Genomic DNA, 12,335 nt, shown 5'->3' with positions numbered 1-12,335 from the left:
TTTGTTTCTATCTTCATACACTTCTCTTGGTGATCTATCCCTTCAGAGTGGATTAACGTGAACAAGATGTTTGTGTTTGTTGCTGTTGTTGTTTTAATTGTGAAGTGACTGACTTTTAGTGACTGCAGTCTGTTGTTTTGAAAGCAGGCATCCCATTATCTATTCTAGAAAACAACATATTAAGTGCCAGCTCTAGGACCCCTCTTCCTACCCACCCCTGGACCATGATCCCACACACCAGGTCATAATTTCACAGACCATTTCTAATTTTATCACTTCTGGCTGTCTGCCTTCCAGTCTCCAACCTCATTGTTTCCCACCCCCGCTCAGCCTGGTTTTACCTTCTCCCCAAAATCTATCATCACAACTGCCCTGGCTGACACATTGTTTCTGCCTGCTCCTGTCCCACTGAAATATTTTCCACATATCTCGACTCCATCCTATCCTCCCAGGTCCAATCTCTCCTGACCAATGTCCAAGATATCTCACACGCCCTTCTTCTCTTTAATGACTTCCAATTTCCTAGCCCCCACTCCCTCAACTTCACTATGCATGTTCAGTCACTCTACACCTCCATCCCCCACAAGAAAGGCCTTAAAGCCCTCCGTTTCTTCCTGAACTGCAGAAACATCTAATACCCTCTGCCTCACGGAGCTGGTCCTCACCCTTAACAACTTCTCCTTTGACTCTTCCCACTTCCTCCAAGGCAAAGGCATAGTTATGGGCACCCGCATGGGCCCCAGCCATGCCTGCCTCTTTGTAGGGGACGTCGAACAATCCATGTTCCAGCTGTACTCTGGCCCTATCCCCGAAGTCTATCTCCATTACATTGGACTGGGTGATTGTGTCGCTGAACACCTTTGCTGTCCACCTGGTTGCTAAACAAACCCATACTCTTTCCTGTTGCCATGATGACCTTTCTGTCCTAGGTCTCCTCTGTTGTCAGAGTGGGGATAAACATTACATTAAGACAAAGGCGCAGCACTTTCTTCTGCCGGGTTAGTGGCTCTTAAAAGAGCCGTTTGTTGTCCTTGGTGGAGTTCAGGCGCGCTCCCCGCGGATGCGGCGGGCCAGCTGGATGTCATTGGGCATGATGGTGACTCGCTTGGCGTGGATGGCGCACAGGTTGGTGTCCTCAAAGAGCCCCACCAGGTAAGCCTCGCTGGCCTCCTGCAGGGCCATGACGGCCGAGCTCTGGAAGCGCAGGTCTGGCTTGAAGTCCTGAGCGATCTCCCGCACCAGGCGCTGGAAGGGCAGTTTGCGGATGAGCAGCTCGGTGGATTTCCCTCAGAGCCACGGTGCCGGGCCTGTAGCGATGAGGCTTCTTCACTCCGCCCGTGGCTGGAGCGCTCTTCCGCGCCGCTTTGGTCGCCAGCTGTTTGCGAGGAGCTTTCCCTCCGGTCGATTTGCGCGCTGTCTGCTTGGTCTGGGCCATTCTTTATTTTTATTTTTATTTTTTATTTTTTTTAATATCAAAAAATAATTTATTCAAATAATAAATATCATTCACAAAACATATTCTTAAACAAGCCCATCCGACATTTCCGGAGGTTACATTTGGTACAGACATTCACTTAAACATTTACTTACATTTAGACATTTACCCAGTATCCCTTATTTGGAGGTGTGTCTCTCTCCACCACACCCTGCCCCCCATGTCCAGCAGCGGTAGGACCCTAGACTGTGGTCCTCCCCCACAGGGCCTTAGCGTTGGCTGCACCAAGCTTCAGTGCGTCCCTCAGCACGTACTCCTGCAGTCTGCAGTGGGCCAGTCGGCAACATTCCTTGACGGACAGCTCGCTCCGCTGGGAGGTCAACAAGGATCGGGCAGACCAAAAAGCGTCTTTCACCGAGTTGATGACCTTCCAGCAGGACTCGATGTTAGTCTCGGAATGCGTCCCTGGGAACAGTCCGTAGAGCACAGAGTCCTCTGTGACGGAGCTGCTCGGAATGAATCGTGACAGGGACCCCTGCAGACCTCTCCAGACTCTCTTGGCAAATCCACACTATTTGAAGAGGTGGGCCACCGTCTCCTCTCCGTAGCAGCCGTCCCGAGGGCAGCGTGCGCTGGTAGTGAGGTTCCGGCGGTGCAGGAAGGATCTGACTGGGGGGGCTCCCCTCACCGCCAGCCAAGCCAGGTCTTGGTGCTTGTTGGTGAGTTCTGGCGATGAGGCATTTTGCCAGACAAGCTGGGCAGTCTGCTCTGGGAACCACGCCACAGGATCCATGGAGTCATTCCCCTGCAGTGCCTGCAGGACGTTCCGTGCTGACCACAGCCCGATGGACTTGTGGTCAAAGGTGTTGCTCCGGAAGAACCTTTCCACAAACGACAGATAGTTCGGCAATGTCCAGCTGACTGGCACATTGCGTGGCATCTGCGCCAGGCCCATCCTTCGCAACACCGGGGACAGGTAGAACCTCAGCAGGTAGTGGCATTTGGTGCCCACGTGCCTTGGCTCTATGCTCCGCCTGATGCAGCCACACACGAAGGTGGCCATCAGAATGAGGGCGACGTTGGGCACGCTTTTACCCCCGTTGTCTGCCGACTTGTGCATTGTGGCTCGTCGCACCCGGTCCATCGCCGACCCCCAGATGAAGCGGAAGACGGCCCGGGTGATCCCCTTGGCGTGGGAGGGAGGGACGTGCCACACTTGCTCCAAGTACAGCAGCCCCGAGAGCACCTCACACCTGATGACCAGGTTTTTCCCCGTGATGGAGAGGGAGCGCTGCTTCCACAGCTCCAGCTTCTTCCCCACCTTGGCTATCCGCTCCAGCCAATTTTTGTTACATGCCTCAGCCTTCACGAACCAGATCCCCAGCACCTTCAGGAAGTCAGGCTTGATGGTGAAGGGGATGGAAGATCGGTCGAGCCAGTTGCCAAAGAGCATGGCCTCGCTCTTCCTGCAGTTTACCCTGGCCCCCGTGGCCAACTCAAACTGGTCGCAGACGCTGATCAGTCTGCGGACCGACCCTGGATCCGAGCAGAAGACGGCGACATCGTCCATGTACAGGGAGGCCTTAATCTGAGTGCCCCCACTGCCTGGCAATGTCACTCCTCTTATGCTCGCATCCTTCCTGATGGATTCGGCAAAGGGTTCAATGCAACAGACGAACAAGACAGGGGAGAGAGGGCAACCCTGCCTGACTCCAGATCTGACGGGGAAGCTGTCTGATTCCCACCCATTAATTTGGACTGCACTACAGATATCGGTGTAGAGCAGTTGTATCCACTTCCTGATTCCCTCCCCAAAGCCCATTTTGGAGAGCACGTCTCTCATGTACGTGTGCGATATCCTGTCGAAGGCCTTCTCCTGGTCCAAGCTGACCAGGCAGGCATCCACCCGTCTGTCCTGCACGTAGGCAATGGTGTCTCTCAGCAGCACCAGGCTGTCTGAGATTTTCCTGCCAGGTACATCACAGGTTTGGTCCGGGTGGATCACCTGTCCCAGAGCAGACTTGACCCGGTTGGCGATGGCCTTAGACAGGATCTTGTAGTCTACATTTAACAATGTGATGGGTCTCCAATTCCTTATGTCATTCATCTCCCCCTTCTGCTTGTAGATCAGGGTGATGCTGCCCTTCCTCATAGAGTCTGACATGCTGCCGGCTAGAAGTATGTCGTTGTACACTTCCAGCAGGTCCGGGCCCACCCAGTCCCACAGAGCCGAGTACAACTCTGCCGGTAAGCCATCGCCTCCGGGAGTTTTACTCGAGTCAAAGGAATGGATGGAGCCAGTCAGCTCCTCCAGGGTCAGTGGTTGGTCCAGACTCTCCCGCTTGCTGTCGTCCAAGACTTCCGTGATGGAGGACAGGAAGTTTTGGGAGGCGGTGCTGTCTGTGGTCTTTTTATCGTACAGATCCTTATAAAAGGATCTGCAGATCTTTAGCATGTCTGTCTGCGAGGATGTTACCGAGCCGTCCTCCTCCCTAAGGCTTTTGATCACAGAGCTCCCCCTGTGAACCTTATGGAAGAAGAAACGTGAGCACGTCTCATCCTGCTCAACATGGCGGACCCTGGACCGGAAGATGATCTTGGAGGATTCAGAGGTAAAGAGCCGAGCTTGCCGGCCCTTCAACTCTCTCAGTTCCTCGCTCACATCCACCCCTCTCCTCTGCAGAAGGAGCAGTTGCTGCAAATCTGTCTGGAGTTGACACAATTCCCTCTTACCCTGTCTTGCTCTCTGAACACCTTTGGAGACGAAGAACTTCTTGATGTTCTCCTTTGTTGCCTCCCACCAGAGTGTTGGGGAGTCAAAGAGGGGCCTCACATTTCTCCAACGTGCGTAGTCCCTCTTTAGCTCCTTAACGTTCTCCGGGGTCAACAGCTCCACATTTAACTTCCACGTCCCTCTGCCCGCCTTCCGGTCCTCCTGTAGGTGACAGGTGGCCTGAAGGAGGCAGTGGTCAGAGAAGAACACCGGCGCGAGGTCGGTGTGTCTGACCGTCACGGCCCTCGATGTGAAGAGGAAGTCTATCCGGGACTAGGCTGAACCGTTCGGTCCTGACCAGGTGAACCGTGGCTGGGCCCCGCCTGCAGGGTCACTGAAGGCGTCGCGCAGCTTTGCATCTTTGACCGTCTCCACCAGGAGTTTGGAGGTGCCATCCAGTCTGTGGTTGGCACTGCCGGATCGTCCAGCCGCATCGATGATGCAGTTGAAGTCACCGGCCAGAACGAGCGGTCTAGACGTGGCCAGCAGCGGTGGGAGCTGCTGGAGGACGGCCAACCGCTCGCTCCGCCTGGGTGGTGCATACACATTAATCAGCCGGAGCGGAGAACCACGGTACATAACATCCACCACCAAGAGACGCCCCCCCACCACCTCCCTTACCTCAGTGATGGTGAAGCCCCCTCCCCGCAGCAAGATCCCCAGACCGGACACACGACAATCATTGCCCCCCGACCATACCGACAGTCCGTGGGGCCACCATCGCGACCACCTCCGATAGCAGCGAAGGTGTGGCAGCCCGCACTCTTGTAGAAAAGTCACATCCGCCTTTACCTTGGCCAGGTACTGCAAGGCGTTGACACATCGCGCAGTGTTCTTATCATATCATATCATATATATACAGCCGGAAACAGGCCTTTTCGGCCCACCAAGTCCGTGCCACCCAGCGATCCCTGCACATTAACACTATCCTACACCCACTAGGGACAATTTTTACATTTACCCAGCCAATTAACCTACATACCTGTACGTCTTCACACTGCGCACGTTTAAGGATGCCAGTTTCAGCTCCATTGTCCTTTAGAGTTCCAGGCCGTCCTTCTCCTCCCGCATGCACATCATCTGGCTGAGTTCCAGCACATTTTTGTGGCAAGGTACTGGTACTGGCTGGTGGCTTCCTCAGCCCAGGGTGAATTTTCTGGCGTGGCCACTGCGTTGCTCCCGGTCTCCCGGAGCTGGGGCCCATTGGCCACTGCACTGCTCCCGGTCTCCCGGAGCTGGGGCCCGTTGGCCACTGCACTGCTCCCAGTTTCCTGGGGCTGGGGCCCATTGGCCACCGCACTGCTCCCGGTCTCCCGGAGCTGGGGCCCATTGGCCGTTGTGCCGCTCCCGGTTTCCCGGAGCTGGGGCCCATTGGCCGCTGCACTGCTCCCAGTCTCCTGGGGCTGGGGGCCGTTGGCACTGCTCCCAGTCTCCTGGGGCCCGTTGGCACTGCTCCCAGTCTCCTGGGGCTGGGGGACAACAGACATGTTCTTCCTCTTACCTTCCTCCTCCCCCGTTTTCTTCCTCTGCCTCCGTTGTCGGCTCCTCCCGGTCGCCTCATCCTCCGACGAGGAGAGGTTGCTGGCCTCGTCCTGGGAGAGGACTCTTTTTTGGGGCTTGCTTGCTCCCTCCGGCTTTTTCTCTGTGCGCAGAGCCTTCAGGGTTTTCCTCGACTGTACCAACTTCCAATCCTCCTCTTCCTGTTCCCCCTCTTCCATCGACTCGCCCTCGGGGGCAGGGGGCTGGGGGGCTCTGTCGGGCGGTTGGGGGCTCGAGGTGGTCACGCTGTCATCGCCCCTGCTCTCCTTTCCTATTTGGGCTTTTGCCGTGGTAGGAGACGTCTCGACCACCCTGGGGGTGCTGGCAGCGGCCCCTCTTTTCGCCTGTGCATAAGTGCTTGCTCTTTTAGGGCAGGCCCTGTAAAGGTGGCCTCCCTCCCCACACAGGTTGCAGCTCTTACTTTCTTTACATTCCCTTGTCTCGTGGCCTTCTAGTTTGCAGTTTCTGCAGACGACTGTCCTGCATTCTGCCGCCACGTGCCCAGGTTTGTTGCATTTCCTGCACACCCTGGGCTGCCCCGCGTAAGTCATGTAGCCCCGGTTCCCTCTGATGGCGAACACCGAGGGAGGGTGGATGATGAATCCCTTCCCGTCCACCCTCAGCTTCACCTTCACTTGCCTCTTGCTCGTCCAGATCCCGAACAAGTCCTTTATGCCCACACAGTTCCCTGCCCCTTCGACATACCGTGCGAGGAAGGTGAGGACATCCACGACGGGCACATGTGGGTTGAACATGTGCACCGTGACCATCCGTTCCCTCTGGGTGGCGAGGGTGACGAGCGGCTGCACCTTCAGGAGCGACAGCGGGGCTTCATCCCCCTTCTCCCGGAAGTCCTGCAGCATCTTCTGCCATCCCGACGGGTTTTGGAAGGTAACGTCAAAATATCCGTTACCTGGGAAGTCCTGGAGGCAGAAGATGTCCCCGGCCTTGAATCCACAGGCCTCCAGCAGCACCTTCTTGATGAAGAGGTCCCTTGAGAAAGGGGTCCCCTCCCTGAGGTCCTTCACCGATACTCGCAGGGTATTCCGGATACACTGCCCTCCAGCTCCACTTGCTGCTGCTGCCATCCCACCTGGATAAGGGTGTTAGGTTGGTTACCCAACCAGCATGGATCCACCCCTAAACCAGACTCGTGCTCCTGACCTCCGCTCCTCGTCAATGATCCACGCCTCAATACAGATACTGCTCTTATACTGTTCTTATAAGAACATTAGGGTTGTGCAAGAACAGATACTACACTTGATCTTAGCCAAAAGGCCGACTCTCCTTCAACAGTCGGAGCACAGCGTGAAACACAGGCACTGAAATGACGGAGCCGGATCTGGGACCGGCTTTTAAAGCGTTGGTGAAGCGCCGGCCCACAGCCTCTGAATGGCTGGAGCACAGATGTCACTCACGGTGTCCCATGCCTGCGAGTGGCTGCAGGTCTGTCAGCATCAGGCGGCGGTTTCAGAAGGTCTGAGGCCGGGGGGGGGGGATAGAGATTTGTGACCGGCGGGTGGGGTGGGGGAAGCTCAGCCAACCAGAGAGCACGGACTGCAGTATCATTGGTTGCGGATTGAATTTTAAATTGCCGCCAATTTCACAGCAGTCGGGAACCGAGGACGGTATTTTATTGATATTTCTGAATAAATTCAGTTTATGTCGGATATGCGGCACGGATTTCCAGATCGGATCCCGGTGCAGACGGAATTCAGCTCTGCTCGTGACTGGAAATAAGCGACGGTTACCCAGAGAACGGTTTTGAGTCGATCCTCCTGTTGCTGCAGTAATCATGAGGTATAAAGGTTAAAGGGAAACTGACATCGCCTTGTGTGTGATCTTTTACTGTCGGCTGCCGATGTTATTTGCATTTCTAATGACCGCAGTGATCAAGCCAAACACTCTTGTGTTCAGTGGTCGAATAACTCGTTTCATAAAGCACATTACAATCTGCATCTACTCTCAGTCCCGAGTCACAGCTCTCTCTGTGAGGCTGTGGGCGGCTCTTAGAAGAGCCTTTGTTTTGTGTTCGAATAAAGGGGTAGTTGTTTAGCCGCCGAACCCGTAGAGAGTGCGGCCCTGGCGTTTCAGAGCGTACACCACATCCATGGCAGTGACCGTCTTGCGCTTGGCGTGCTCGGTGTAGGTGACCGCGTCCCTGATCACATTCTCCAGGAAAACCTTCAGCACCCCGCGGGTCTCCTCGTAGATCAGACCCGAGATCCGCTTGACCCCGCCACGCCGAGCCAGGTGGCGGATGGCTGGCTTTGTGATGCCCTGGATGTTATCGCAAAGCACTTTTCGGTGCCGCTTTGCTCCGCCTTTGCCAAGACCTTTGCCTCCTTTCCCTGGAATGATGAGAAGATGCCCCAGAGACTTGTCAGCCCTCAGCTCCAAAGCTGTCTAGATAACAATTTTGATTGCAATTTTTCAGGGATTCCCCTTACTTCCAGTTCTTCATTTACAGCCATTTCTGCGAGGTTCATTGTACCCTCTGTAGTGACTCTGACAGACTTATGGGATTGTGCAGTACAGAGACAACCCATGTGGCCCTCCATACTGACGAACAAGAGCCCCCCCTGTACCAGTCCAGTTTATCAGCACTTGCTCCATAACCTTCGACACTGCAACGCTTCAAGTGCTGTTCCAGATACTTGTTCACTTGTGTGAGTGTTCTTGCATCCACTACATTCTCAGGCACCATGTCCTACTTTGGAACCACGTTCTGAGTGTAATACATCCCTCAGGCCCCGTATAATTCTCGCCTTCCTTACCTGGCAGTGATTCCCACTCACTCTGCTGTCAACAATTTACCACCATTGCCCCTCAGACTCACTTTGCACAGAATCACCGCTCACTTTCTCAATAAATTTCCATTTTATTTTATCTCATCAGAAATGCGTACTCTTTACATGATTCTGACTGGCCTGCATCTCTCACCTCTTACTTTGCTCTTTATCTCTTTCATTAAATTATCTCTGATCTTTTTCATTGCTTCTGCCTTGGAAACAATTTATTTTGTTCAAGTTTCTGTCTTGAGAAAATAGTTTCTATTTCACTTCCCCAGTTGCACATTTGACACCAAATTGTCTTCGGAAACCGGGAAGCACTGTGAGAGTCATCTTTTTTAATTTCTCCAGTGCTTAACACCATCCGGCCTGCATTGCTAGGCAGCAAACTGACGAAGATGCGGGTGGATGCACCATTGGTGTCCTGGATCACCAACTACCTGACTGGACGACCACAATGTCAGGAAACAGAACTGTGTCTCGGACATGGTAGTGAGCAACATGGGGGCCCCACAGGGGACGGTACTCTCTCCCTTCCTGTTCAACATCTACTGGACTTCAGATATAACTTAGACTCCTGCCACCTGCAGAAGTTTTTGGATGACTCTGCAATTGTGGGCTGCATCATTGATGGGAGAGAAGCTGAATGCAGAGGTGTAGTCAAAGACTTTGTACAGTGGTGTGGGTTGAAATACCTGAGGTTGTACCAAACAGTTGTAGTCAGTGCCACCTCCTTCGCTGTTGTGTGCTGGAGCAGCAGGGTAAAGGCCACAGACACCATCAGAATTCACAAACTCATCTGGCTCCGTCCTGGGAGCGGAAGCGGATTCAGAGGAGGTGGTCTTGGAGGGGAGAATGCTACTCAATGACTCATTATGTAACAGTTCCACCATGATGCAGTACAGACCACCACAGGATATCCCTCTTCCCTGAGGTTATCAAACTGTGCAACTCCTCCCCTTTCTGTCGTGGGGTAGACTGACTACCCTGCCCCCACCCTCAAATCTTTGCACATCCCCAACCCTTTCCACTCGTCACTTTAATTTCATGTTTCATTTATCTAGTGTTTTATGACTGTTTGCAGTAGGGTTGCCAACTGTCCCTTATTAGCCGGGACATCCCGTACTTTGGGCTAAATTGGTTTGTCCCGTATTAAATTGGTTTGTCCCGATGGGGGGGACGGGGGACGGTGATGTAAGCCTGGACGCTGCAGGCCCCGACTTTGTAGGTCCGGACAGTTTAGGTCCAGACAATCTAGGTTTCCGACATTTTAGCTCCAAACACTCTGGACGTCATCTTGTCCCGCATTTGGCAGTGAGATAGTTGGCATCCCTACCGACGACAGTATTATTTTTTATTTAGACGAGCACTAAATTTTTGGAATCACCTTAAATCTAGTCCCCCAGACACCCTCCAGTTCAAAGCCCTCCAAATCCAAGAGGGGAACCCAGAAAAGAGCTCCCTGTGTCAGTTGGTACTGAGACTAACTACCCCAACTCAGTTAAACCTTGACCAGTCTCAGATCAACACTGCTTTCCAATCACCAGTTAGAGTGAACCAAATTATTAAACAATGCAAAGAAATCTATTTGGAACATTGGGATAAAGTAACTAAAAGCCAAAGCAGACTAGAGTGCTACCGTGCCCTCAAAAGAGATTATAAATTGGCAGACTATCTCTCAACTGTTAGAGACATAAAGCAGAGACAGACCCTCACCAAGTACAGGTTAAGTGACCATCATTTGGCAGTTGAAAAAGGAAGACAGAAGAGATCTTGGCAACCAAGAGAAAATAGAATATGCGGTCACTGCTTGACAGATGTATCATATCATATCATATCATATATATCCAGCCGGAAACAGGCCTTTTCGGCCCTCCAAGTCCGTGCCGCCCAGCGATCCCCGTACATTAACACTATCCTACACCCACTAGGGACAATTTTTACATTTACCCAGCCAATTAACCTACATACCTGTACGTCTTTGGAGTGTGGGAGGAAACTGAAGATCTCGGAGAAAACCCACGCGGGTCACAGGGAGAACGTACAAACTCCTTACAGTGCAGCACCCGTAGTCAGGATCGAACCTGAGTCTCCGGCGCTGCATTCGCTGTAAAGCAGCAACTCTACCGCTGCGCTACCGTGCATTTTCTCTTAAAATGTTAAAAAATCGATAAAATAAGAAAAATATATTTTGAAAAACTCAGTCTGGCGACCCCAGATTTTAAAGAACTAGACAATATATCAAAACTAAGAATAATCCTTGGCGAAGGAAATACGGCACATCTTGGCGCACAATACGTAACAGCATGCCACAACCTGAGGGACAGTGAATGACCAACATGTACACATACACTCATACATAAATTGACTCTAAGGAAATTAATATCGACCTGCTAAACGTGCTACCTTGCTGTACTGTTTACAACTGCAAGAACCAGTAGCAATCGATAAAAGACTATAAATGTATTGCGTGAATAAATATATATATATATATGTACAGGGGCATATCGACCCATGCATCGTCTACTTGTTTTTATATTCATGCATTTTAAATATGTATGCTATGTTCTATACTTTAGCAATATAATGATGTATCTTATCATGCCAATAAAGTATTTTAAATTGATAAATTGAATTTAATTATTTTTACAATTATTAAAATAATTCAGTTTCTGTCAACTCAATATCAAATATCATGTACCTTGTGTTTTAAGACTGTTGGCAGATCAGTTTCCCTCCTGGGAAAAGTGACTGCCCGCAGCGGCTCCTCTGATTGACAGCTCACTCTTCCCCTCCCCTCGGGTTGCGGCCGCCCCTGTCACATGATGCGGGAAAACGACGGCGAGCCATTTGCGCGATGACGCTACAGACACCGTTTGGCGTCACTGACGTCGTTCCCCTGGCAACCGACCGGTCCGCGGCGCGGGGCGGCGGCGAGGCCCCCGGAGGGGGAGGGGTCTGGGCCCGGGGGTGGAGCCTGAGGTAAAGGACTGGACTGAAGTCGGTCTGTACTTGCTGGAGTTGAGAAGAATGAGAGGTGATCTCACGGATGCTCTTGTGGTTTGCAGACTGGTTTGGAGAGATGGAGAAAGCGGCGATTGTATCAGACGAGCTGGTCCTTGCTCTCTGCCATTCCCGTGTAGATCTGGGGCCTGACTGGTGGAGTCTTGTGGGCCTGACTGCTCCTCCACTGTGGACATCGGGGTCTTCCCTTCCTGCCTGCCGGGCAGTGAACAGTGAGTGTTAGTGTCTTACTCCCTGCCTCAGTTTGAGCATTCTCATCCTAGTGTACCAATCCCTCCTTGGTCCTCACACCCTCACTCAGTCTGTCACCTCCTCCACTCCTGTGACCCTCTGAAATCTTGGTTCTCCTCTATCTGTGGCCCCCTTTTCTTGCTCACATTCTTTGGCTTCACAAATTGGAGGTCTCAATGTCACAAAAAGCTGGAGTAACTCAACGGGACCGTCAGCATCTCTGGAGAGAATGAATGGGTGACTTTCGGATCGAGACCCTTCAGTTGGGAAAAAGGGAAATGAGAGATCTAGAGTATGATGTAGAAACATAAAGAACAATGGATGAAAGATATGCAAAAAAGTAACAATGATAAAGGAAACAGGCCATTGTTAGCTGTTTGTTGGGTGAAAACGAGAAGCTGGTGCGGCTTGGGTGAGGGAGGGATAGAGAGAGAGGGAATGCCGGGGTTAGTTGAAATTAGCAAAATCAATATACCTCTGGGCTGTAAGCTGCTCAAGCGAAATATGAGATGCTATTCCTCCAATTTGTGTTTGACCTCAC

At 52.3% G+C, this 12,335-nt stretch overlaps 1 protein-coding gene and 1 pseudogene across 1 annotated transcript; one reads left to right on the top strand and one right to left on the bottom strand.

Annotated features, from left to right (window-relative positions):
- Positions 1-1,041: 1,041 nt before the first annotated feature.
- LOC144609663 (histone H3-like) lies at positions 1,042-1,435 on the bottom strand. Its single transcript, XM_078428165.1, has 2 exons — positions 1,298-1,435; positions 1,042-1,245 (listed from the first exon to the last, which is right to left on the bottom strand). Exons 1-2 carry the CDS (start codon positions 1,433-1,435, stop codon positions 1,042-1,044), a joined length of 342 nt encoding a protein of 113 aa, XP_078284291.1.
- Positions 1,436-11,396: 9,961 nt separating this feature from the next.
- The window catches only part of LOC144609604 (histone H2B-like), a 43,502-nt pseudogene continuing 42,563 nt past the window's right edge, over positions 11,397-12,335 (top strand).

This window comes from Rhinoraja longicauda, chromosome 34 (genome assembly GCF_053455715.1).
Source record: "Rhinoraja longicauda isolate Sanriku21f chromosome 34, sRhiLon1.1, whole genome shotgun sequence".
Taxonomy (NCBI): Eukaryota; Metazoa; Chordata; class Chondrichthyes; order Rajiformes; family Arhynchobatidae; genus Rhinoraja; species Rhinoraja longicauda.
The sequence above is the reverse complement of the archived record's forward strand: the minus strand, read 5'-3'. Positions and strand labels throughout refer to the sequence as shown.